Source organism: Scyliorhinus canicula, chromosome 4 (genome assembly GCF_902713615.1).
Source record: "Scyliorhinus canicula chromosome 4, sScyCan1.1, whole genome shotgun sequence".
In the NCBI taxonomy this organism is placed as follows: Eukaryota; Metazoa; Chordata; class Chondrichthyes; order Carcharhiniformes; family Scyliorhinidae; genus Scyliorhinus; species Scyliorhinus canicula.
The window spans coordinates 104390181-104417787 of NC_052149.1; the positions used below are offsets into that span (position 1 = coordinate 104390181).

The following is a 27607-nucleotide window of genomic DNA, read 5'->3' on the forward strand; positions in this document are numbered from 1 at the left end:
CTTTTGTGCAGCTTGAGGGCAGCAAGGATTTTAAAAGTGGCAATGCTCCATAATCTTTCACATTGAAATGCCTTCACCCCACCCTGACAAAATTTTCGGGATGAGGCTATCACTGGTTATGCTGATATATATTGCCCCAGCCTTAGTTGTAATTGACACGATGGTGGTGGGCATTCTTGTATCACTCTAATCTGTTTGATGAAGCAACTTCCACTGTGCTGTGAGATTGGAAGTTCTGCGTTTTGACCCAGTGATGTCTGTTTTACGATGGCATGTGACTTGGTGTATTTATTTGTCAAGTCTTTGGGGATTTTGTTTGAGTTAAAGTGACTTTGCAGATGTGCGTGACAATATTTTCCTCATGCATCAAGCACATGATAAATGAATAGAAAATTCAAGCTGAACTTTTCTTCTGCAGACAAGCAAGTCTTTTTTTCTTTGCATGCACCTCCTGAACTCAAATTCCACACTACTTTGATCCGTTTCTTGCAGCGAGCTTCATCCAGCCTTTTTCATGAACCTCGATGACAAAGACTTTATGAAATTTTTCTTTGGGGAAAGTTTTGCACTTGAATATCGCTGTTGGCTTTAATTTTGTGCAATTTGCCACACAAGATGGAACTGCAGTGAACCGGATCTCCTGGTGGCCAGTCTTTATAAGGACGGGTCTTGCACCAATCTTGGTAATGGTCTAGTTTGATTGCATGTTTCCATTCAACACTGTTTCATCCATTTTTCCAATGCAGGCTTATCAATATGCATTCTTCACTTGATGTCAGATACCAAAATCGTGGAATTTAATGATTGGCTTCAGGTGGCAGACACTAAAATTTTTGTTTCCTGACTGAGTACTGAATCTTGCCTTTTCATGACTCTTGTGCACTTTCCTGGCACTGTCATTCAAATCTGGAATACCATCTCTTCTTTTGCTTCTGAGTGCATTGAGTCGGATGGTTCTGCGGCTGATATCATGGTAATTTTGCTGATGCTCATTTACCCTTTCTGCCTCATGTTTCTCCAGATGAGGGCAGCACGGTGGCACAGTGGTTAGCATTGCTGCCTACGGCGCTGAGGACCCGGGTTCGAATCCCGGCCCTGGGTCACTGTCCGTGTGGAGTTTGCACGTTCTCCCCATGTCTGCGTGGGTTTCGCCCCCACAACCCAAAGATGTGCAGGCTAGGTGAATTGGCCACGCTAAATTGCCCCTTAATTGGAAAAAATAATTGGGTACCCTAAATTATAAAAAAAAAAATGTTTCTCCAGATGAGGGCACTTATAAGTTCATAAGATATGGGAGCAGAATTAGGCCATTGGGCCCATTGAGTCTATTCTGCCATTTGATCATGGCTGATTCCATCCTGGTTCTAACTACCCCGTCCTGCCCATCCTCCATAACCCTTCAATCCATTACCAATTGAAAATCTGTCTAACTCTTCCTTAAATTTACTCATTGTCCCAGTATCCATGGCACTCTAGAGTAACACATTCCACAGATTCGCAACCCTTTGGGAGAAGTAGTTTCTCCACAACTCCATTTTAAATTTGCTATCTCTTATCCTAAGACTATAACGTTTTAGAATACCCCACAAGAGGAAGCATCCACTCCACGTCTACTTTATTCATACCTTTTATTATCATGTATATCTCAGTTTGATCTCCCGTCATTTTTCTAAACTCTAGAGAGTATCGGCCTAAACTGTTCAAACTCTCTTCATACGGCAAACCCCTCATCTATGCAATCAATCTAGTGAACCTCCTCTGAACTGCCTCCAATGCCACTGCATCCTTCCTCAAATAAGGGGACTAAAACTGTGCACAATACTCCAGATGTGGTCTCACCAATGCCTTGTATAGTTGCAACAACACTTCCTAACATTTATATTCTATTCCTTTAGCTATAAATGCCAACATTCCATTTGCTTTCTTTATTATCTGCTGACCTGCATGTTAGTTGCTACTTTCCTGGCCTTCCTCTCCAGGTACGTTTAATTTTTGGCAACTTTTCTAATGTTTTGGATATCTTTTTCCAGTCTCTAATTAATTTCTCATAAACATTAAACTTTCTTGCTGAACAGTCATTAGTCTTCTTGGTGGGTGCTTCGACTTTCATTTTAAATTGATCTGCCTCACTGTTATTTTTTTCGCGAAGGGATTGTGGTGGGTCATGTGATACACATTAGCCGAATGGCTGGGACATTGCTGCTAGAATTGGTGGAAGTAAAATTTAAAGATTCCTGCATGTACCTTCAAATTAGTGAATCATTATAATTAGCAGTAAGTAATTCATTTCTTTTTTTTAGAAATATTTTTATTGAAGGCATTTTTCATATGTACAAAAATACACAAGTCAAACCTCAGCAAAAGGTAAAAAAATTAACAGCCCATCTCCCCCCCCACCCCACCTCCAATCCTCCACCCCTGTCACTCCAAGCCCGCCTCCATTTTCCCCTTCCCTTCATATCCCCCCAAACAAAAGAAAGCAACCCTAACCCGCCCCCCTACCCCTGCTCACGCCTCAATTCACTTTAAAGAAGTTGATAAACGGCTTCCGCCTCCGGGTGAACCCCTCCACTCGACGTATTACAAACGTAACTTTTTCCAGGTGCAAAAAGTCTGCCAGGTCACACACCCATACCCTCGCATTTGGTGGCTCCGAGTCCCGGCAACTCAACAAAGTCCATCTCCAGGCTATCAGGGAGGCAAAGGCCTAGACATCGGCCTCTCTCCCCACTTGAACTCCCAGATCTTCCGACACTCTGAATATCGCCACCTCTGGACTCCCCTATGGCCAAAATATTGGACATTACATCTGAAAACCTCTTCCAAAAACCCCTCAACCTCGGACACACCCAGAACATACGCACATGGTTACTCTTTTTCCCCCCGCACTCTGCCCACAACTATCCTCCACCCCCAAAAAGAACCGGCTCATCTACGAGACATTCGTGTGGACACTGCACTTCCTTAAATTGGGTGAGGCTTAACCTCACACGTGGCGAGGAAACACTCACACTCTTCCTCCCACTTGTGTATGATCTGCTCCATAGGAGCGCCCTTCCCTATTCATCAGATCTTCATATATATCTGCTATGCACTAATTAATTCATAATCACTGGAGGTCTTGTAGCATAGTGGTGGCGTCCCTACCTCTTAGCCAGAAGCTCCGGCTTGGAGTCCCACCTGAGGACTGAATGGCCAAGGAAAGTGTGTTCATAATGTGGTCAAGCAGGTTAAGGGTTAATCTGTAAACCAACATGCCAATGGCTGGCACAGTGAGCGGGTGAGACTCCTAGTGAGACATGCTTGAGGGGGATTGACGCTCCTCAAGCAATAAGCGCCGGCGACAAACTAGAGGTCTGTTCCAGCAATTACTAACTATGGTATCACAAAGCATGTTGCTGTTTTCTGTGAGGGTATCTAAGCTTGAAACACCAGCTCGTGGGGGTGTATAGTCGGGGGTGGTGGGTCGGGGGTGGGGGGTGTAGAGTTTTGTTTTGGTGTCAGGAGACAAGTGAAACACCAGTGAGAAAAAATAGCCCAGTCATCATATAACAATTATTCAAGGTTATTTCTTAAAATAACGAGAATACACACACACAGACGTGACTGTTCTACTCTATGACAGCTAAGGTATATGAATTACAACACACATACACAGTTTTATGTAGATTGTAACCCTTATTCCAAAATATATTTGCGGCTCCACCGATTCCTCGACAAGAAGAAGATATTGAGGTGGGCAAGGCAAACGAGGAGGTGCACCTGGGAAGGCAGTGAGCTCTGGGTGGACCAGGACCTGCGAGCGGAACTGGTGAAGAGGAGAGTCCGGTTTAATCGAGTGAAGGCTGCCCTCTTTAAGAAGGGGTGGAGTTTGGGATACTGTACCCGGCTCGCCTTTGAGCGACTCACACCAGAGGAGGCGATGGAGTTTTTAAGAGACAATGGACTGGCAGGAGAAGGACGTTGAACTGTGGAGGAGGAGTGAAGAGTTGGTTTCCTTGCCTTTTTTTTGTTTTACTGCCTTTTGCTTGTTATTTATTGGAGAACTTCTCTTTTTTTGTGATGTTTTGTTGGGTTCTGTGGCAAGATGTTTGGGGAGCGTGGAGGGTGATTGCACCTTTTACTTATTTTATTGTTGTTTGTGCTATGGAGCTGTGCGAGCATGGGGGAGGTGAAACAGTGGAGGGAAGGAGGTTGAGGCGCCTTGGACGGGGGCTGGCAGGGCGGGCTAGTTAACGGGGAGGCAGTGGGGAGTGGCCAGGTGGTTAATGAAGTAGAGTGGGATGGGGTGTTGTATTGCTCAGGGGAGGCGGGGGGAGGGGGGCTGCTGACAAAGGTGTGGTTGCTGTGGCGCAGCACAAGAGGGAGTGGTGACGGTGGACATCCGAGGGTGGGCCTGGAGGGATGCGTGACATGGGCCAGGGGCTGGCCCAAGAAAGGATATGGTTGATCGGCAGGGGAGGTGGGCGGGGTGCCCCAGACCAGGTTGGTCACATGGAACATGAGAGGGCTGAATGGGCCAGCCAAACGGTCATGTGCGTCCGCGCACTTGAGCTTGAAGGCGGACGTGGCCTTTTTGCATGAAACACACTTGAAGATCAGGGACCAGACTAGGCTAAGGAAAGGGTGCGTAGGGCAAGTCTTTAATTCGTGATTAGATATGAAGATGCGGGGTGGTGGCAGTGCTGATGAACAAATGGGTGGCATTTGAGGTGGGGAATATTGCGGCAGATTTGGGAGGGAGGTTTGTGATGGTGAATGGGAAGCTGGAGGGGATGCCAGTGGTTTTGGTAAATATCTATGCCCCAAACTGGGACAATGTGGAGTTCATGAGGCGGGTGCTGGGGAAGATCTCGGATCTGGACTCGCACGGTTGATCTTGGATGGGGATTTTAACATGGTCGTTGAACCAGGTTTGGACCGGTCGAGCCCGAGGTCGGGGAAGGTGTCGGCGTGGACTTGCAAGTGGACTGTGGGGTGGGGGAACCAGGTGCTCGCAGTGGAGCTGTTAGCGGATGAGGAAGTGGGTGAGGGCCGCCACTCGGGGTACATGGAACTGAGCAACACAGGTGAGGTTTCGGCCGCCACGCTATGGGAGGCACTCCAGGCAGTGGTAATGGGGGAGTTCATATTGATCTGGGCACATAGGGAAAAGGTGGAGCGAGCAGACATGACGAGGTTGGTGGCCGAGATTCTGCCGCGGGTATTCTGAGGCCCCGGAGGCGGGATTGTTGAAGGAGAGGTAGAAGCTCTTGGTGGAGTTTGGGTTGGTGTCCATGGGTAAGGCAGTAGGGCAGTTGTAGAGGGGCAGTGTGTGAGTACCGGCAGAAGGCAAGTAGGATGCTGGCTCACCGACTCGGAAGCAAGCGGCAGCAAGGGCGATCGGAAGGGTGAAGGACGTGAGGGGAAGAGTGGTACTGGACCCGATGGGGATATTTGAGGAGTTTTATCGGAAGCTCTACGAATCAGAGCCCCCGACCGGGGTGGGAGGGAATGCGGCGATTCCTAGATGTGTTGAGTTCCCCAACATGGAGGAGGACCTTGTTGGGGGGCTGGGGGCCCCCATTGGATTGGTGGAGGTGATGGAGGGCATGGGGGCGATGCAGGCAAGAAAGGCCCCCCCCCCCCCCCCCCCCCCACCCCACATTATCACAGGCTTCCATATAATATTAAAGAAGCAGAAGGATCCAGACCACTGTGGGTCCTATTGCCCGATATTATTGCTAAATGTGGATCCCAAATTGTTGGCAAAGATCTTGGCCTCGTAGATTGAGGACTGTGTGCCATGGGTGATAGGGGAAGACTAGACGGGATTCGTAAAGGAGATTACTGAACGTGGAAATGATGCCCCCGGAGGCCCAGAACGTGGAGGTGGCAGTTGCAATGAACGCAGAGAAGGTGGTCGATCGGGCTGAATGGGAGAACTTGTGGGAAGTGTTGGGACGGTTCGGGTTCGGGCAGGGATTTGTGCACTGGGTCCGATTGTTGTATAGGGTGCCGGTAGTGAGTGTGCGAATGAATCGTGTGAGCTTGGGGTACTTTGGACTATACCATGGGACAAGACAGGGGTGCCCACTCTCCCCATTGCTTTTTGCTTTGGCAATAGAACCATTGGCAATGGCGCTTAGAGCATCAAGGAGTTGTAGAGGGATTGTGCAGGGTGGAAATTGAGCACAGGCTGTGGCTATATACGGCCGACTTGTTGCTTAATATCTCAGACCCACTGAGCGGTATCGGGGGAATTAAGAGTATTTTAGAGGAGTTTGGCCGGTTTTTCGAATGTGAGCTAAACATGGGGGAAGAGTGAGGGCTTCCCGATCAAGGCCAGGGAGCAGAAGAGGAGGTTGGGCAAGCTGCCGTTTAAAGTGGTGGTGCCGAGTTTCCGCTATTTGGGCATCCAGGTGGCGTGGGGATGGGAACAGCTGCACAAATTGAATCTGGCGCAGTTGGTGGAACAGATGAGGGGGGATTGTGGGAGGGGGGGTGTGCAGACAGTGAAAATGACGGTGCTGCCGAGGCTCTTATTTGTTTTTCAGAACCTCACGATCTTCTTCCCAAAATCATTCTTTAGGAAAGTTAATGCTTTGATCATGAGGTTTGTGTGGGTGGGGAAAATCCCACGGGTAAAGAAGGTGCTGTTGGAGTGGGGGAGGGGTGGAGGGGAGGGGGTGGCTGGCTTGCCAAACATAATGAATTATTATTGGGCAGTGAACATCGCTATGGTAAGGAAGTGAGTAACGGGGGAGGGGTCGGCGTGGAGGCAGATGGACGCGGCCTCTTGCAGGGGCACTGGTTTAAGGGCATTGTTGATGGTGCCTCTGCTGATCTTGCCCGTCAGGTACTCCATGAGCCCTGAGTTGATGATGGCCTTGCCGGTGTGGGGACAGTGGCGGCAGTATCTGAGGTTGGAAGGTGCCTCGGAGTGGGCACCTATGTGTGGTAATCATAGATTTATATCCTGGGGGTTGAATGCGGGGTTTCGGGGTTGGCGACTGGTAGGGAACGTGCTGTTTGGGGACCTGTTTGCGGGGGGGCAGCTTTTCGAGTTTAGAGGAATTGAAGGAGGAATATGAGCTATGAGGGAGTAGGTGCTGTCGTTTCCCAATTTGCCGCCGCCGGGATTACAGGATAAGGTGGTGTTGAAGGAAGGAGTGGGGGAGGGTAAGGTATCCGAGAGCTACAAGGAGCTAATGGACTGGGAGGGTGCCCCAATAGGAGAACTCAAGCGTAAATGGGAGGAGGAACTGGGGTGGGGCGCGGGTAATGGAGACTGGGCCGTGGGAGGAAACTCTGAGGAAGGTGAATGCATCCTTTTTGTACGCAAGGTTCAGCCTTATCCAGATTAAAGTAGTCCATTGGGCGCATATGATGGTGCCCAGGATGAGCAGGTTCTTTGAGGCGGTGCACGGGTTTGCCCACGAATCATGCCCACATGTTCTGGGCATGTCTGAAACTGCAGGGGTTCGCGGACATAATGTCCAAGGTGCTGAGAGTGAATGTAGCCCCGAGTCCAGAAGTGGCAATATTTAGTGTGTTGGAAGACCCGGGAGTCCAGGGGGCGAGGCTGCGTTGTGGCCTTTGCCTCCCGGGTAGCCCGGAGACAGATTTTGCTGGAGTGGAGGAACTCTGAGCCACCAAAACTAGCGCCGTTCCTCAGGCTGGAGAAAATTAAGTTTCCCCCTAAGAGGGTCAGTTGATGGGCTTGCTTTGAGGTGGAAGCCATTCATCGACTACTTCAAGGAAAACTCATGGAATCATAGACTTTACAGTGCAGTAGGAAGCCATTCAGCCATCGAGTCTGCACCGGCCCGTGTAAGGAGCACCCTACTTAAACACACACTTCCACCCTATCCCCGTAACCCAACCTACCAACGTTTTTTGGACACTAAGGGCAATTTATCATGGCCAATCCACGTAACTTGCACATCTTTGGACTGTGGGAGGAAACCCGGAGGAAACCCATGCAGACACGGGGAGAACATGCAGACTCCACACAGATAGTGACCCAAGCCGGGAATCGAACCTGCGACCCTGATGTTGTGAAGCACAGAGCTAACCATCGTGCTACCGTGCCGGTGCCGTGAGGTGTCAGCAGTGGGGGGGGGGGGGGGGGGGGGGAGGGGGTGGGCAGTTCCTGTTTGTTCTTACTCTTGTGTTGGTTTGTGTTTAATGTTCATACAAATGCCTTAATAAAAATATTTTAAAAACATTCCTTTGACCAAGCTTTTGGTCAACTGACCTAGTATCTCCTCATGTGGCTCGACATTGCACTTGCCGTTATAATATTCCTGTGAAATGCCTTAGGATGGTTCATTACATTAAAGATGCTTTATCAATATACGCTGCTGGAGCCCTAAATTGTGTAATCTGAATTACGGAATTGTTGCAGCACAAAAGAGGCCATTTGGCCTGTCGTGTTTGTGTTGGGTCTCTGAAGGAGCAATTTACCTAGTTCCATGCTCCTGCTTTCTTCTTGTAGCCCTGCCCATTTTTCCTTTTTCAGATAATAATCCAATTCCCTCTTCAATGCTCGATTGAACCTGCTACCACTGCACTCTCAGGCAGCGCATTCCAGATCCTAACTACTTGCTGCATGAAAAAAATCTCCTTTGCCAATTACCATATATCTGTGTCCTCTTGTTCTTGATGCTTACACCAATGGGAAAAGGTTTTCTCTGGCAAATCTGTCAAGAACCCTCATGATTTTCATTATCTCCATCGAATCTCCCTCTTACAAGAGAAATTATCCCACTTCTCCAGTCTGTCTGACGTTCCTCACCCCTGGAACTGCCTATCCTTTCACAGTGTACTGTTGTTTAGAAGCTTGGGAGCCCACTAGATATTTTGTCTCCAGTTGCACTTTTGGCTTGTCAGAAATGATTGCTGAGTGTAATTTAACAAACTGATGCTTTGTCGTTTATATTGACATAGTGAATGCTTCCTCGGTGTAACAGTAAAGTTTATTTTTCTCTGTAGTTTGCCATTTGTAAATGAACAGCTTGAACAGTCAATATTTCCCTTGAGCAGCAGTAATGATTCTGTTATTGTGCAGGTTCCGTTTCTATCAGTTGGTGGAGATATCGGGGTTCGCACCATCCAATGTCGTGGTACGAGCGACATGAGTGGGGAATATGTCATTGAAGATGTCAAGGGAGAAGATGGCAACTATTTCCGGCATCTTGTGTTCCTCAGTAATGTCAATGTGGTGCAGTCGGAGGCTAAGCTCTTCTTACACAACGTCTCAAAGTCAGGTATTGTTTGAAAGTTTAGTCGTGGCTTGAGAAGAGACTTGTGCAGTGCTTCTGAGCAATTGAAAAACTGATCATTCTCCTACAACATGGAACAATGGAGAGGAAATGGTGACCAAGAGACTTGACCTAACTGAGGGCTTTTGATAGCCTCATGCCGAAAGAATTCTTGGGTTTAATGTTTCAATTGCCGGGGTGTAGTGCTCAACCACTATCCACTTTTGGAGTTATTAAGGTTTAAAAAAAACTGAATGTATAATGAATGTATGTTTGTGATGCTGCTACACATTCATTGCTCTGTAATCTTAACTTTACTGTAGGTTTATGTGGAAATTTGTGTGCTGATATAGTGAATACGAAGGGCTTTAGGTCTACACCAAATTTTCACCCAAAACCCACTTACTTGCATGATTTGCAGCGAGAACAAAAATAATATTTTTGGATTAATATTAATAGCTGTTTAAAGGAAGCTGGACTGGTTCAGTGAGTAGCTCTTCTGCTGTGGAGCCGGAGGGCCCCACGTTTAATCCTACGCCAGGACTTCTGGCTACGAAAGAGGCAAGTGAGCAGGTAATGATGCTGGCCCCAAACCTTGGTAAATGGCAGGAGGGGTATCTGGCTGTAAATCAACCTGCCAAATGCAAATATAATGGTTGATAAGAAGGTGATCAACCAGCATTGTTGTGACCCATGTAACATGGGAAAAGCCAGAAGAGAAACTGTTGATATCTGCTTAATATCTGCCATTCTAAAGACCCCGCACCCCCAGCCAAGCCACTGTCAGCTTTTTGGGGTGACTATTGTCTGCATTGCACGACAGATTTATGGTATGCTATATTTTTTTTAACATGATTTTTTTTTTAACATGATGCTGTGGCAATCAGTTGACTCCTGATAATCATATAATTGTGATTATTCTGCACATGCAAAATGTAATGCAAAAGACAGATCAGGAATTTTGTAAATGATATCTAAGATTGTTAAAATAGTTATCAGGGTGGAACGGGTTTTGCTGGAGTTGCCTAATTTTGAACTCTTGCTTTGTCCTGTCAGCTTGTGGAGGAAAGCTAGAATTTTTCTCTGGCTGAAAAGAATGTTGCTCCAGCGGGGTTGTGGGGTGGGAGTGGGATATTCTCTGATGCCAACCTTCATCATTCCTCTCAGTAGCATAGCATGTTGAAGTACCAATGCACCACACACCCCACCAGCATTGGTTTCTCATTTTAATGGTAAGTAATAACCCACAAGGGTTCGGCTTAATTTTCGGAGCACAGATGTTTTACCTTATGTTTATTTTTTTCTTTCCCCAAAATAGTTACGTTGCAAAAAAAGAAAAAGAAAGAGAAGCGGAGGGGGCGGCCCTGCGCGGAGACTGACAAGACTTCGAAGCCCAGAGCTGGTCAGGCTGTCGACAAAAGCTACCTGTGCTGTGATCACCATCGAGCCATGATTGCTGGCTTGGTTCTCCTAAGTAAAAAGGGTGATTTACTTGCAGGTAAGGTGCAAGTTAAAAAGAACAAGGTTAAAGTATAACAGAGAACAACTTTTGTTTACAAAGTACTTTTTAAGGTAGCAAAACACCCCAAGGTGCTTTGCAGGAGTGTGACCAGAAAAAAACTGACATTAAGAGAAACGATGAGATGAAAGGAGATGGCAGAGAGGTGCAGGGTTTAAGGGAGAGAACTCCAGAGCCTAGGATCTGCAAGTTTAAAGTGTTGGCTGCTAATGACGGGATGATGGAAGTGGGAGCATGGTGGATATGATGGCTGGGTTGCAGGGCAGGGTAAGAGGCCAGGGTGCAAAGTTCTAAGATAGTTTTGGGCTGGAGGTGTTTAGAGATTGGAGGAGCGAGGACATGTAAAGTTTTGAACGCAAGAATGAGAATCTTAATATTGAGATATTGGTCGACCGGGATCCACTGTCTGTCACAGGGCTGATGGCGAACTCCAATCCTGATTTGCAGTTAGACTGTTTTTAGATAGACATGCAAGCTTTCAGACTATACATTCTACAATTTGAAATCCCATGATACCGCTTTCTCAAAGAGCAAGAAAGTGCTTGTATGAGAGGCCAGTGTCCTCATGTGAGTAAATGGAGGCGAGACTGACCGTTTATCTTGCCCATTTGCAGCTACATTTTAAACCTGAAACCTGGTGGAATAAGACATTTTTCACTGAGTGGTGGGGGTAGGTGGGGAAACCAAAATTGGTCAAAGAAATGAACATGCATGTTTTCCATTTTGTGAGGATGGGTGCTGAGTATTACTTTAATATTTCAATATTTATTGAGTACATGCCAGAGTTGTCAGTTTTACAAAATGGTCCATTTTTCGAAAATTAGCTTTTATGCACATGGAGAAATGATGTTCAGAAACAGCTTTACTCCAATAGATTACACTTTAATTACAGAGAAGCAAAGAATATGAGACTATTTGGCTTCACTATCAAAAGAGGAGGGGGGCAAAGCTTATGAGTGGCCTTGCAGAATATTATTTGCTGCTGTAGTGTTGGAGTAATACTGATTATAGCTAGGATGAAACATTCTTTTGCCTGTGATGATACGAGGGACGAAATTTTCAAATTCTGCCTGGGTCAGAAGTTGGGATGATGTGTAACTTGGAGGGGAATTTGGAAGTGATGTTCCCACAACATTGTGGCTCTTGGCTTTCTCATTTGTAGCAATCTCAGAGGAGCAAGATGCTGCTGAAGTAATCCTGGTGAGTTACTGCAGTATAAAAGGGAGGCCATGGTGTAGTGGTATTGTCACTGGACTAGTAATCCACAGGGTATAGCAGTGTACTGGGCCAAGGTAGGGTACTTTTTCAGAGGGTCTGTGCAGAAAATGGTGATGGGTCGAATGGCCTCCTTCTCCGCTGAAGGAATTCTATACATAACGGGCAGCGACAGTGTATCATGTGTCATTGGATACTGAGTGTAGCGGCAAGGGTCACCTGTCAAGCAAATTGCGGTGACTTGATATTGAATTTCTTGAGTTGGTATGGGTGCTCACTACTGCTAACCTTCCATCCTTAATACTCCATCTTGTCCAAGGCTATACTGGCCACACCCTGTACTGTCATAGGTTGTGCTTGGCAACCACACCTGACCTTGCTGAAATCAAAAGTTTAAATGAATTACACTCTTTCCATGGTCTTGTCTTGTCCCACTCTCTCAGTAACTTCACCCAGATCTGTAGCGCCCTCCTGCCACATTCCAATTCTCTGACATTTGTGCTTCCAACTCCACCCCCACTCCCCAGAATCTCCTTGGTGGACTCTCAGTCTCTCAATTTCTCGCTCCCCCTTGGCGGCTCCCATCCTAACTTATCATTATTTGCCTTGTATCATGTGTGGAAAGTGCCTTTTGAGTCACTTTAATGCAAGCTATTTTCGTGGTGCCTGAATTGTACTTTTTGAGGATAGAAATGCAAGTTCCGTTTTGAGTGAAATGTTACAGATGCTGACCCAAATGTGTTAGCTGAATGAGTGATCAAGCTTTGCCTTTCTTGTATCACCCATAGACACCCCCTTTTCTCTGCTGGTGGTTGGCCTCGGTGGCGGCAGTCTTCCATCATTTATTCATGATTATTTCTCCCAATCGACTGTTGACGCAATTGAAATTGACCCCGTGATGTTGGAGGTGGCGACCACATGGTTTGAGTTTTCCCAAGACGAACGAATGAAGGTGATTCTGGCAGATGGCTTGAACTATATCCGGACAGTTGCGGACAGTGGTAAGAAACCCAGAAGATCAATATCTGTAAGAGCTTATGCACTCTCTTCCTCCTCCTCCTCCTCCTCCTCTCCTCATTGCTAATGAGTTTTAATTCTCTAGATTTATCCAGTAGCCACTCTTAGAAACAAACACACACACATGGGGGGGAGGTAGTGGTGGCTTACTAATAGTGGTATTGTCAGAGGACTAGTAGTAGATCCAGGAGAAGGTAGCAGATGGTAGAATTTGAATTCAATAGAAAACTGGAATTAGAAGTCTAATGATGACCATGAAAACCATTGTCGATTGTTGTAAAAACCCGTCTGGTTTACTGATGTAAATGAAACTCGCTATCCTTACCTGGTCTGGCCTACGTGTGACTCCAGATCCACAGCAAAGTGGCCTCAATGATTGGATTGGATTTGTTTATTGTCACGTGTACCGAGGTACAGCGAAAAGTATTTTTTTGCAAGCAGCACAACAGATCATTCAGTACATGGGAAGAAAAGGGAATTACAAAATTCAAGAAAATACATAATAGGGCAACACAAGATATACAATGTAACTACATAAGTATTGGCATTGGATGAAGCATACAGGGTGTAGTGTTAATGAGGTCAGTCAATAAGAGGGTAATTTAGGAGTCTGGTGACAGTGGGGAAGAAGCTGTTTTTAAGTCTGTTCGTGCGTGTTCTCAGACTTCTGTATCTCCTGCCTGATGGATGAAGTTGGAAAAGTGAGTAAGCCGGGTGGGAGGGATCCTTGATTATGCTGCCCGCTTTCCCCCGGCAGCGGGAGGTGTAGATGGAGTCCATGGATGGGAGGCAGGTTTGTGTGATGGACTGGGCGGTATTCACGACTCTCTGAAGTTCCTTGCGGTCCTGGGCCGAGCAGTTGCCATACCAGGCTGTGATGCAGCCCGATAGGATGCTCTCTATAGTGCATCTGTAAAAGTTGGTAAGGGTTAATGTGGACATGCCGAATTTCCTTAGTTTCCTGAGGAAGTATAGGTGCTGTTGTGCTTTCTTGGTGATAGCGTCGACGTGAGTGGACCAGGACAGATTTTTGGTGATGTGCACCCCTAGGAATTTGAAACTGCTAACCATCTCTACCTCGGCCCCATTGATGCTGACAGGGGTGTGTACAGTACTTTGCTTCCTGAAGTCGATGACCAGTTTTGCTGGCGTTGAAGGAGAGATTGTTGTCGTTACACCACTCCACTAGGTTCTCTATCTCCCTCCTGTATTCTGACTCATCGTTATTCGAGATCCGGACCACTATGGTCGTATCGTCAGCAAACTTGTAGATGGAGTTGGAACCAAGTTTTGCCAAGCAGTTGTGTGTGTGCAGGGAGTAGAGTAGGGGGCTAGGTACGCAGCCTTGCGGAGCACCGGTATTGAGGACTATTGTGGAGGAGGTGTTGGTGTTCATTCTTACTGATTGTGGTCTGTTGGTCAGAAAATCGAGTATCCAGTTGCAGAGTGGAGAGCCAAGTCCTAGGTTTTGGAGCTTTGATATGAGCTTTGCTGGAAGTGAGATACTCAGTTCAAGGGGCAATTAGGGATCGGTGACTCCCACATTCACTGAAAGAATAAAAAAGCATACACATATAGCCTTCTGACTAACACGAATTTGGATGTTATTCACACAGTTCAGCACCATTCGATCTCATATAGCATGGCATGCCAGCCTTTATCATGTGGTGAAGTGTAGCTAGAAATGATAAGAATGCAACCAACATGAATGAATCATGCAATGTGCAAAAGATGGAACAAATGAGAAAATGGAGGAATATCGATACTAAAGAAGGCATGCTGAAATCTAGACACTTGAATTACAAGTTAAGAGAAACAGAAAATGTACGAGAACAATAGTTAAAAGAGGATAGCGATTTACTCGAAGAATTGGATTGACGAGGAAGGGTGGACCTTCTGTATGCACAGGCAAAGGAGATCAGAGCTACTTGGCATTAAGAACTGAAAACAGCGGCAAGAGTGTGAAAGGGAAGTGTTTTATTAACAAATCCCGATGAAATAAGAAAAAGATGGAAGAAGTACATTGAAGAACTATGTGCAAAAAAAAATGAAAAATCCAAAATGATTGAGTTGGAAGGAGAGAGTAATGTTGACATCCATTTCAATTGGCCAGAAATACTGGGGAGTGAGTTAAGAGCATCAATGAATGAAATAGAAGCTGGAAATAGATTAAATTGATTACAGTTGATTAAAGACGTGGGGAAAACGCTCCGATTGATGTTTACTGAGCTGTGCAAAGATATTAAATTATCAGGAAAATGGGCAGAGGACTTCATGCAGACAATAATGATCGTTCCAAGAAGCCAAAGGTATGTTCTGACTTACATACAATTGGTCTGACTATTCATGAATTGGAAGTTGTGTTAAGTGGGTGGAATGAACTACATTGGAGATGACCAGTTTGGACTCCAGGGAGGAAGAGAATCAATCAGCATTGGAAGATTAATGAGTGAATGCAGTTTAGCGTTTACACAGGAAATATGGCCGGGTCTTTTGGGCAGGACCGTAGATTCCCACCGAAAGTCAATAGAATTCTGTCTCCTGTCTGCCTCTCCGAATTTTCTATTCCTACGCCAACGTTTCCCGCCACAGGCAGGACAGGAAAATCCTGGCCCACATGTTTGTTTTGTAAATGTTGAAAAAGGCATTGATTGGGTTGACTGGATTAAGCTCTTGAGGTTACTGAAAGACATTGGAATAGACTGGAGAGATGGACAACACAAAAGAAATCTGTATATGGCACAAGTTAAGAGTAGCCAACGGGGAGGTGGAACAATGAGTAATTGGAAAGGGAGTTCAACAAATATCCTCTTCAGTGTCTATGTAGAAGCATGGAAGAAGATCAAAGAAGTATTTGAACACAAAGAAACTGACTTTAAAATGGGGGCGGGGGAAGGTAAATGATTAAATGCTTTGGAATGAAAATGAAGATATACAAACCAAAGTGATGCAGCTATCAATCTCCAAGAAATATTCCTTTAATCATAGAGGAAAAGAGCTAGAACAAGTGAAAGAATTCAGCTGTTTATGAAGCATAATATTTACAGATGGAAGGAGCAGTAAAGAAATAAGACCAAGAACAATAATGGGAACGACTGCATCTGATAAGAAGAGATTGTTGCTAAATGGAAAGCTGAAGAAGGAATCCAAGAAGCGACTTGTAAGGAGCTTGATTTGGAATGTTGTTTTGTATGGGTGAGAGACTTGGACCTTAGGAAGGGGGAGATCAATTTGCTAAATAGCTTGGAAATGTGAGTTTGGAGGGGAATGGAAAGGATCTGACGGGCAGAAAAAATAACAAATGGTGAGGTGACATGGAGAGTGAACAAAGACAATTATTGAATTTGGAAAAGACAGAGACTGGATGGGGCACATTTTAAGAGGAAACGGACTTGTAAGATGTTATGGAGGGAAGATTTAAAGGAAAAACAGGAAGAGAACAAGAATATCAATATTGGATGGTTTGAAAATTGAAGGGGGTTATAGGCAAATGGAAAGAGTGGTTAGGACAGCACAGTAGCACAAGTGGATAGCACTGTGGCTTCACAGTGCCAGGGTCCCAGGTTCGATTCCCTGCTGGGCCACTGTCTGTGTGGAGTCTGCACGTTCTCCCCGTGTCTGCGTGGGGTTCCTCCGGGTGGTCCGGTTTCCTCCCACAGTCTAAAGACGTGCAGGTTAGGTGGATTGCCCTTAGTGACCGTGAAAAGGCTAGGAGGGCTTATTGGGTTACGGGGATAGGGTAGAAGACTGATTCTGAACCTTTGTGTAATTTCTGTTTCAAATTTCCTTGCTGTACATTTATTTTGTTTGATTCGATAGTCTGCAACTCTTGGGGTGGAGGTTAGAATCTTGGACTTAATCAGCCTTTGACGTCTGCTTAGTTTTTTATTGACAGCACAATGCTTGCCCAAACCATCAGCATTTGCTGTCATCTTTGCAAACTCACACAGGAGAGTACACAAGGTTCCATTTCATTTCCTTCAGTGTTACTCCATCTGCAGTGTGATCAATTCAGTTTGTGTTTTTTAAAAATTCCATGCCATTTATCTTGGTATGGAGATCCTTAGTGAAGGAGAGTGGGCACTGGATGCTTCGGCTTTTTGCTGACTTCCTTTCCAGACACACGCAGATTGTGGTTAATTTTGTCTGACATCGGAGACATATTTACACGGTAGAGGGCCTATCACTCAAAGCCAGTTACACTTTCATCTGCATTTCAACTGAATCTGTTTTTGCTATCCTTGAAGATTTACCACTGAGCAGTGAAATCTACTGATTAACTAAATATCCTTCTGCTCAAACTAATCTTATAATGTCTGTCACATTTTCCTAACTGATTGGATAAAAAGATTGCTTGTTTCCGCCCTGCAAAGCTTATCCTTCCATTTGTTTTCTCACAACCCCAGTTAGTGTTATAACTGGATGTGAAGATTGCAGAATGGAACACTGGCTCAAAAGACTATAAATTTTAATTTTTAAAATATAAATCATGGAGCAATAGAGTCACAGGACAGTGAATTAGTTTTAACAACAAGAAGAAATTTAAACATGAAAAATGGGTTATGATGCAATACTCCTTTACTCACCATAAATCGCCATAGCATTCAAGAACCATCGGCTGCTCTCCTCTCTTGAGAGAGAGAGAGAAGACTGGTGGCAATTTGACCTAAGGGTCACCACACCTCAGGCGAGGGGCAAGATTGAAAATGCTCAGGCGGGGGGCAAGATTGAGAACGCGGGACCTTCATGGATAACCTCAGCCGGTACAGGAATTCAACCTGTGCTGTTGCCGCTACTCCACATCAAGAACCAGCCATCCAGCCAACTAAGCTAACTGACTCCCTTGAGCTTAACAAATGCACACCGATTTTAAGATGAGCATGGATTACAAAGCATGTATAAAGCTACTTTGGCCTCAGTAACACAATGCCTCTTTAAACACACAAGATGGCTGTGGCCAAATACACTCTTCACTCTGAATGTCTGTGGATTTCCCCTCAAAATCCGCCCAGATGATTGTCGAATTAGAGTTTCCAAACTCCATTCTCAAATAAAGCTTTTTGACCTTTCAACCTGCAATTGCTAAGCAAACATTGCTAGTTTATTTATTCTTCACGCCATAGCCCTCTCTAAGCACAATAGAAACACAGTTGGAACTTAACCAACCCCCACACATACAAACACCTTTGTCCAGCATGAATCTTAACTATAGGTTTCACTCTTCCAGGCACAGAAACATTACATTGAACCCAATTAAAACTATACTTTATTTTTAATGTTTGCCAGTACAAATATAAATGCCATAAAACTACCTTTGTTTTCCTAACACTGGTGTGCTGCGCCAAATGCAACTTTCTCCCATCTCTACATCAGCATATTTAGGACATAAATAGGACGGTCTTGGGTTTAGTATTATCGTATGTTTGCACTGATAGAAAATGTGCGTGCTCATTGTAGTTTTTCCTTCCTCTGTGTCAAATTCAGTACAAAATGTGTGCTGAAAACAAAACCACAACTCTTTGAAACCAACTGAGTGCATTAAAATCCTAACCACTGCAATGCTTGCCTGATTTGAGCTTCTTCAATTCCCATCTCTTTGGTTGAATTGGTACTGTCCTAACCATTAAACAAGAAGTTCTATTTTAATCTTCTGGAACTTTGCAGAATGAGCTAAAGGTTTCTGTTTTTTCTGATGGATGACTGTGTGCTTACTGTTTTCCTTTAATCCGATTCCTGCAGCCACCCTCGATCGGTTCATAGAGAAAAAGGTGATTAAAATCAAAACATGCTTTTTTCATTGCCCTAGGGAATGGCTCCTACGATGTCATTATGTTTGATGTGGATAGCAAAGACACTACCCTGGGAATGAGCTGTCCTCCTCCAGCTTTCGTAGATGGCTCATTTCTACAAAAAGTTAGAAATCTTCTGGCACCCCAAGGTGAATGATGTATATCTTTTGAATATTTAATAAATTGTGCTGCATTCAACTATACTTGTAAGACAGGTACATTGTGTACATTGTTGCCAGAAGACAACATTTGTTTTCGGGGCCTCACGGTAGCATGGTGGTTAGCATCAATGCTTCACAGCTCCAGGGTCCCAGGTTCGATTCCCGGCTGGGTCACTGTCTGTGTGGAGTCTGCACGTCCTCCCCGTGTGTGCGTGGGTTTCCTCCGGGTGCTCCGGTTTCCTCCCACAGTCCAAAGATGTGCGGGTTAGGTGGATTGGCCATGCTAAATTGCCCGTAGTGTAAGGTTAATGGGGGGATTGTTGGGTTATGGGTATACGGGTTACGTGGGTTTAAGTAGGGTGATCATTGTTCGGCACAACATCGAGGGCCGAAGGGCCTGTTCTGTGCTGTACTGTTCTATGTTCTAAAACAGGTCATGTTGTACACACTAAACATCAGTGTCTGCACCTCTTTTTGTGAAGTTTTATTTGTGGAGCTCCTTTCTGAGTGCCAGACTTTGTCGCATGGTTTTAAAGGAGCAATACAATTTGTGTGCGCGGTACTGGTTTTGCTCATGTGAATGACCTTTTGGAATATGTCAGCACATTTCCGCCTTTTGCACACTGCAATTGAAATGTTGTGCTTTCTTGAACCAGCTTCGACTCTGGTAGTCAGAAAGTCACGTGTTCAAGTCCCACACCAGGATATGAACACTTGAGTCTTGACTGACAGTTTCAAGGGAGCGCTGCACTGACTGAGGTGTGGCCTTTCACTTGAGACTTTGGATGTAGGTGGATGTATAAGACTCAGTGGTACGAATCGGGGATAAAAACCAGGAAGTCCTGACTAAAAAATGTCCATTAAACAACATGAGCGAAACAGTATCTGGTTATTTATCTCATTGCTTTTTGTGCGATCTTGCTCGGTGTTGCTGTATTTGTACATGGAGCAGGAGTGACTACATTTCAAAAGCATTTTGTTGGCTGTGTCTCATTTTGCGACATCCTGAAGATGTGTAAGGTGCAAACCAAGATACAAGGAGGGGGATGGTGGTTTTCAGAGGCCGAGGTTAATGTCCTGGGGACATGTTTCAATCCCATCATGGTAACTAGTGAAATCTAAATGCAATTAATTATATCTGGAATTGAAACATAGTCTCTGTAATGGTGATCACTGATCGTCATTAAAAACCTCCTTGTGGTGGGAAGGAAGCATCATCCGGATATACCAGGATGTCGCAGCAGAATTGGCGAAGCGTCGTGCGGCTTTTAATAAGGCAAAGTCAGCGATGTTCAGAGTGGAGTCAGGTTTGGGGTTGTGTACCTGGCGCGGCTGAGACTGACTATTCAGTCAAAAGATTATTTTTTTCAGTGTGTCGGATGAGGCGGAGGATTTTGTCAAGGAGCAGGGACTTAGACTGGATTAAATGGATTTGTTTGGGACTTTAATGGGGACGGATGGGAGAGGTTGGTTTGAGATATATGGTAGTTGGTATTGGTGGTATGTTTGGGACTGAGGAGGCTATGGTTGTCGGGGGGGGGGGGGGGGGGGGGGGGTAGTGGTTAGGGTAACAGTATGGGGAATATATGGCTCCCCGGGGGAGTTTAAGGGTGTTGGGTTTTTGTTACTCTTCTGTAGCCGGGATGGGCTGGGGAGGGCCTTTTTTCCTTTGTTCTTCGTGCATATATACAAAGTTGGGGGGGTGGGGGGGGGGGGGGGGGGGGGGGGAGTGGTATCTTTGCTAGCTGTAAAAGTTTAGCTGGTGAACGGGAGTGAGGTGGGGGTAGGAGTTGCGGCGTGTTAGACCTGTTCGGACAAGGTCCAGTGAGCCTAGCTTTGTTTGGTGGGGGGGAATGGGTGGAGAGAGGAGGGAGCTATTTATTCTAGTAAGCTCTTTGCAGGTTTATGGGGGGTCTGGGGGGGGGGGGGCGGGAGGGGTGATGGGGTGGGGGAGAAGTGGGTAAAGATTTGATGGGGACCAAGGCTTTCCTTTGTCTCGCACTAGGGGCAGGGTTGGGAGCTAACTTGGGTGGGTCCTGGGCCCAGGTCTACTGGAGGTGGTGACTTTTGTCTTCTATCTTTAGGAATTGGTCACAGTCAGTGGTTCGGGAGGGGTGGGGGGTGAGTTGTTCTGTAATGCATACACTATGGACATCCAGGAGGACAGCACAGCTGCTATTCAGCACTTTGTTGTAGTTGTCACCAGCAGATGCTCAAGTGTATCTCTGTGACTACATTCTCCCTCTGATTTTATTTTTGCTTCGCCTTATGGGGAAGAATATGGTATTTGCTCAGTTGCATTCTGTATCTCTCTGCTGCCTTTCTGAAATACCTTTTCATTCTGCTCGTGGCCCTGGTTTGATTTCATTCCTACTTATCGAAGCTAGCCAGCGCATCTCCAGGAATTGGCTTTTCTTCCCACCTTTGCACCGTTGCCAACAAGGTGCTTTTTAAATGTAGTCGCTGGTCACTGTTACTCTCTGTGCCAATATAGCAGCCCCGAGGATGATCCCTCACATAGCCAGGAGATAAATAGCCTGATAATGTTTAATTCATGTTGTTTAATGTACATGTGCTGATCAGGACACCCTAGCTTTTTTTTTAATAGTGCCATTGGATCTTACAAATACACCTATATTTAATGCCTCAACTGAAAGACAGCACTTCAGTCAGTGCTGTGCTCCCTCAGTACTTGCACCCCCGCACAGGCCACTTTCTCACCTACATGGCAACCCTTGATGACTCCAGCCACAGACATGCAATCAGCTTCCACATTTGCTCTACCTCTCGACCACCTTTGCACAGTGTGATGAACGGAGGGTTTCAGGAATATTCGATTCTAATGATTGGGCAATTTAAGGGTTAAAAGCCTTGTGTTAGAGTGTGCTTGACTGCAGTGGCCATGTTTTTAAAAAAATAATTCTGTTAAAGCGCTTGGGTGCTTTTAGGAGCCAAAAGGTGAAATTGACAGAGCAATATGCTTTTCAGTCTGGGTCAGTGCACTGTGGTTTAACTGGGGATGGTCCCTGGGGAGTTTTGGGAGATGATGTCAGTGTGGGGTGGAGCTAAGAGAGAGCGAGATTTTTGAGCAAGCTTTTGAAGAGGTCTGATCTGGCTGCCTCAGAGTCCACAAGTAAAGGCAATTTTCTTTCCCAGTAGGATAGTTTAAAAAATAATAATATTTTAAAGCAAAGCAGTCCTGTCTGAAGACAAGGAAGAGGCTGAAACAACCCAGTTGAAGCAGCTATTTGAAGATATTCAGCCAGAGTCTGCAAGGGTTCTAACCGGAGCCAATAATCTGTTCTGTAAAGCAAGTATTTCTTCATGCCATGCTGGCTTTAAGCTAGATTGAGAGCTGTATTCTTTTCTTGTTGTTTAATGGGAAACTTAGTAGTGTTAAGGGTGTTGTATATGCTCAATTCTCAGATATTTCGACCAGTATATTAATCAAAGTTTTACCCAGATGCCCTTAGTTGCGAGATGAACAAAGGACAAATCGCGAGTATAAATTGAACAATCTTTATTAAACACACAATTAACCCATAAATCAACCCAAAATATATAATACCAGAGGGCAACTCACCACCATCTTCTGAAGGGCAACTAGGGATGGGCAATAAATGCTGGCCTAACCAGTGATGCCCACATCCTGTAAATGAATTTAAAACAAATGCCCAAGATTCAGTTATGCAACCGCAAAGATGGCTTGATTGAACTGTGGGTCTGATTCTTGAGTCCCTCTGGTCCGTTGTCACGAAGGCGAGTGTCGCACGCTGTTCCTTCCTTCCTTCTCTGGTCAGTCGTCTTGATTGCCTCTGCATGGAGTCTTCGTGCTGATGTCCCTCAGCTGCCTGTTTTTATTGCCCCTCCCTTCCGCCCTTTTTCCATTTCCTCTCACTTTCTGCCAATGATGCCTTGGAGGTCGGTCTCAGCACCCAATGGTCCACTTGATGACCATTTATCAGGACACCTGAGCCTGCCCCAGGTGTCACTCTCTGGTGGTGGGGGCTGCACACAACCTGTTCCCATATAAGGTAACAGCAGAAACTCTGTGCCCAAGAGTCTGGCTCGATCTGGGCTACTGCATATCAATAGGTTGCAATGATGATCTGACCGGTGACTGACGAGGCAGGTCCAGGCACGTTCTGCAGCTTGTCTTTTGGTTGTGTATTTTACTATGGTCTGTTTGAATTTCAACAGCTTGCCTGAGGTTGGACTGTATTTAATTTAAAGTGTTCAATTCTTCAATTTCGGATATCCAATTTAAGCACTGTCAGTGCACTTGCCCAGTGCCTAGTGCTTGATGAGCTCCTTTCAGATAAAGGATAGTCAGCCTGGAGCCATCATCTTTGACCCCTGCTGTAAAATCTTGCCACTAATTCTGTTTTCCACCCTGGATATGGCTCCCAGTCACCCAAAGGTTCATCCCTTCATGGCTACGCCCTTCCCAATCTCTAACCATCTCCTGCTCTACACCTCATTGACCACATGCTATCGGCTTTTCCCCACCCCTGTCAAATTCTCCATTGCTTTAAGTATCTGGCACCTTGCAGGTCGCCACCATTGGCAACAACGCTTTCAGAAACCTGGACCTCTCACTCTAGAATTCCATCCCTAAATCCCTCAACCTTTTCATGCCCCCCACCTCATTCAAGATCCTTCTCAAAACCTGTTTCTGTGCCGAAGGGAGTAATATGTTCCACCAGGGAATTTGAATGGCGGTGAGAAACTATATTTTATTTTGGTCAGGGAAGGCGAGGCAAGCGGAATTGTGGGAGTGCTGTAAGACGGATTTTCAAAGAGAACTTTATTTTGCATTTGGCCTGTGCTATATATTTGCAGGGAAGTTACGTATGAAATTGTGTCAGACTTGGAATAGTGTCCCCTTGTCACCATGAACCTAATTAGTCAGCTTGATGAATTTGAGAAGTTAAAAGGATGCTTTTGTCAAAGAGAGGGAGAGAGAATCCATGTATGCATTTTAATGCACATTCATTTTCAATGTTTCAGGACTCTTCATTCTGAATCTGGTCTGCAGAGACAGTGCTTTGAAAGAGAAGGTTATGAAAGCGATCAAAGGGGTTTTCCCTCTTATTTACCTCCAGAAGATTGAGGGTGAGGTAAATGAAATTTTGTACTGCCAGTTGACCGTGGAACTTAAAACTAGATCGAAAGACCTTCTTGAAGCAGGTCAGATACTGGAAAATACTCTGAAGAAACATGGCAGATATTGGGACCAAACCTATAATCTTGCAGAAATGTTGAAGACAATTACAATTGTGTGAAGGTTTCCACACTCCTGTAACTAGATGCCTGGATGGTATTATTTCTGTTTATTTCTTGCAATGACTTGAGTTGCCATTTGCTGAGTAAGTGGATATTTCTTCGATGTTCAGCACCATATTCTCAGCCAAACAAAATGGATGCGCCTTAACATATTTCTCCAGGTATCTATGAAGTGCTATGAAAGTCTCCAATTTGGTTTAGAATAAAACATTTCCTCCAAAATTCCTTTTCATACAATACATAGAAGAGGTTGGTTGAAAATAAACACACTCATTGTGTATATTGGTTCTTTATATCAAATGTAATCCCAAGTATCACCAGGAATCTGGTGGGAAGGATAGTATAACTTATTTGATGATTTTGTGGCAGTCAGTAGTGCTATGTACGTACTGAGCCACTCTGACCATGAAATCCACATTGTGTTCAGTCAGCTAAATTTTGCTTCTGTGATGGCTGGCGCAGTAAACATAGAAACATGGAAAATAGGAGCAGTGGTAAGCGTAATGGCGGATCCTCTATCGCAACATCATACTTCTGCACTCTCCCCATACCCCTTGACACTTTTAGAATCTAGAAATCTATCTATTTCCTTATTGAATATATTCAGTGACTTGGCCTCCACGACCTTCTGTGGTGAAGAATTCCACAGATTTACCACTCTCTGAGTGAAGACATTTCTCCTCATCTCAGTTCTAAATGCCCTATCTCATATCCTGAGATTGTGACCCTTGTTCTGGACCAGCCAGACAGAGGAAACAACATCCCTGCAGCCATTCTGTCCAGTCCTGTCAGAATTTTCTACGTTTCAATTAGATCCCTTCTCATTCTTCTAAATTCCAGTGAAATCAGGCCTAGTCCTTTTTTAAAATATAAATTTAGAGTACCCAATTATCTAATTCACCTACGCTGTATATCTTTTTAGGTTGTGGGGGTGAGGCCCACGCAGACACGGGAAGAATGTGTAAACTCCACATGGACAGTGACCCAGGGCCGGGATCGGAACCGGCTCCTTGGCGCCATGAGGCAGCAGTGCTCACCATTGTGCCACCGTGCTGCCCTAGTCAGGCCTAGTTGACCCAACGTCTCCTCATACGGCAATCCTGTCACCCCTCCATGACAAGTATATCCTTTTTTATGTGTTAAGATCAAAACTGCACACAATACTCCAGGTGTGGTCTCACCAAGGTCCTGTACAGCTGCAGGAAGCCATCCTTGCTCTGTACTCAAGTCCTCTTGCAATGTAGGCCAACATACCATTTGCCTTCTTGATTGCTTGCTGTACCTTCATGCTTGCTTTCAGTGATTGGTGGACAAGGACGCCCAGGACCCTTTGTATGTCAACATTTCCCAATATGTCACCATTTGAATAATATTTTGCCATTCTGTTTTTCCTTCCAAAGTGGGTAACTTCACGTCTTATCCACCTTATTCTGCATCTGCCATGTATTAGCCCACTCACTCAACTTGTCTAAATCACCTTGAAGCCTCTTAACATTCTCCTCACCACTAAAATTTCTACCAAGTTTTGTGCCGTCAACAAAATTGGAAAAAAAGACCCATTTATTCTTACTCTTTGTTTCCTGTCTGCTGACCAATTCTCAATCCATGCCAACATATTAACCCAATCCCATGTGCTTAAATTTTGCATATGAACTTCTTATATGGGCAAATACACCACACCCACTGGTTCCCCCTCATCAAATCTGCTAGTTACATCCTCAAAAAAAAACCTCTGGTTGATTTGTCAAACGTGATTTCCCTTTCATAAATTCATGTTGACTTAGAAAATAAGTCCGTATTAAACATCCTTTACAATAGACTGTAGCATTTTCCCTCCTTCTGATGTAAGGCTAACCGGTTTGTAAGCCCTTGTTTTTTTCCTCAATCCTTTTTCAAATAGCGGGGTTACATTTGCCACCCTCCAATCTGCTGGGACAATTCCAGAATCTACAGAATTTGGAAGCTGACAACGAACACATCCGAGGCCACCTCCTTTAGTAGCTTCGGATGTATATTATCAGACCCTGGGGATTTATCTGCTTTCAGTCCCATTAATTTCTCCAGCACAATTTTGTTTGCTAATTTTCTTCAATTCCTCTTCACTAGACCCTTGGTTCCCTTGCAATTCTGGGAAGTTATTTGTCTTCCTCTGTAAAGACAGAACTAAAGTGGTTGTTTAATCACTCTGTCCCTTTTTCTTTCTTATAAATTCTCCTGTTTCATACTGTAAGGGACCTACATTTGTCTTCACTAATCTTTTTCTTTTTATATACTTGTAGAAGCTTCTACAGTTCGCCTTTATGTTACTTGCAAGTTTATTCTATTTCCCCTCCCAATCAATCTCTTTGTCCTCATCTGCTGCTTTCCAAACTGATCCCAATCCTCCGGCTTGCTACTTTTCCGAGCAACTTTATATGACACCTCGTTGGATCTAATATGATCCTTATTTTATTTTGTAAGCCAGGGTTGGGCCTTTTTTCTTGTTGTATTTTTGTGGCAGAAAGGAATGTATAATATTCTTGCTATGGAGGGTGTGCAGCGAAGGCTTACCTGGCTGATTCCTAGAATGGCGGGACTGTCATATTAGAAGAGACTAAGTCGGTTAGGATTATATTCTTTGGAGTTTAGAAGAACGAGAGGAAATCTCATAGAAATTTAGGATTAGACAGGCTAGATTCAGAATGTTCCCGGTGGTGGGGAGTTCAGAACTAAGGGTCATAGTTTGAGGATAAGATGTAAACCTTTTTAGGACTGAGATGAGGAGAAATTTTTTCACCCAGAGAGTGGTGAATCTGGAATTCATTACCACAAAAAGTAGTTAAATATAGCTCTTGGGCTAAATGGATATGGAGGGAGGCTGGATCAGGGTATTGAACTTAATTATCAGCCATGATCATAATGAGCAGGCTTGAAGGGCAGGATACTTCCCCCTGCTTCTATTTTCTATGTATAACTGTTGCAATGCACATATGCTTCCCTTAAATATTAGCCATTACCAATCCTCTGTCGTGCCTTTTAATGCCGTTTCCCGATCTATTTTGGCCAACTTGCACCTCATACCTTCGTAGTGATCTTTATTTTGATTTGGGACCCTAGTTTCAGATTAGACTCAAACAAAAACAGAAAATACTGATCAATCTCAGCAGGTCTGACAGCATCTGTGGAGAGAAATGCTTGTCAAAGCTCAATTCAGATCCAATTCCTTCACTTTCCATCCTAATGAAGAATTCTATCATGTTATGGTCACTGTTTTCTTAAGGACCTCACACAACAAGATTATTAATTAACTCCTCATTGCACAATACCAAATCTAGGAAAGCATGTTCTCTAGTTGGTTCCTCGACATATTGGTCTAAAAAAACCATCTTATACAGA

At 44.8% G+C, this 27607-nt stretch overlaps 1 protein-coding gene across 3 annotated transcripts in view; it reads left to right on the forward strand.

The window, feature by feature from the left end:
• The window catches only part of mettl13 (methyltransferase like 13), a 31900-nt gene extending 7399 nt beyond the window's left edge, over positions 1 to 24501 (forward strand). For all 3 annotated transcript variants that reach the window (XM_038794960.1, XM_038794961.1, XM_038794959.1), the window contains exons 5-9: positions 9053 to 9251; positions 10564 to 10743; positions 12768 to 12980; positions 18803 to 18934; positions 23957 to 24501. In XM_038794960.1, the coding sequence (XP_038650888.1) occupies positions 9053 to 9251; positions 10564 to 10743; positions 12768 to 12980; positions 18803 to 18934; positions 23957 to 24231 (999 nt within the window). In that variant the 3' untranslated portion in view covers positions 24232 to 24501. The remainder of the gene's footprint in view (positions 1 to 9052; positions 9252 to 10563; positions 10744 to 12767; positions 12981 to 18802; positions 18935 to 23956) is intronic.
• Positions 24502 to 27607: the final 3106 nt, after the last annotated feature.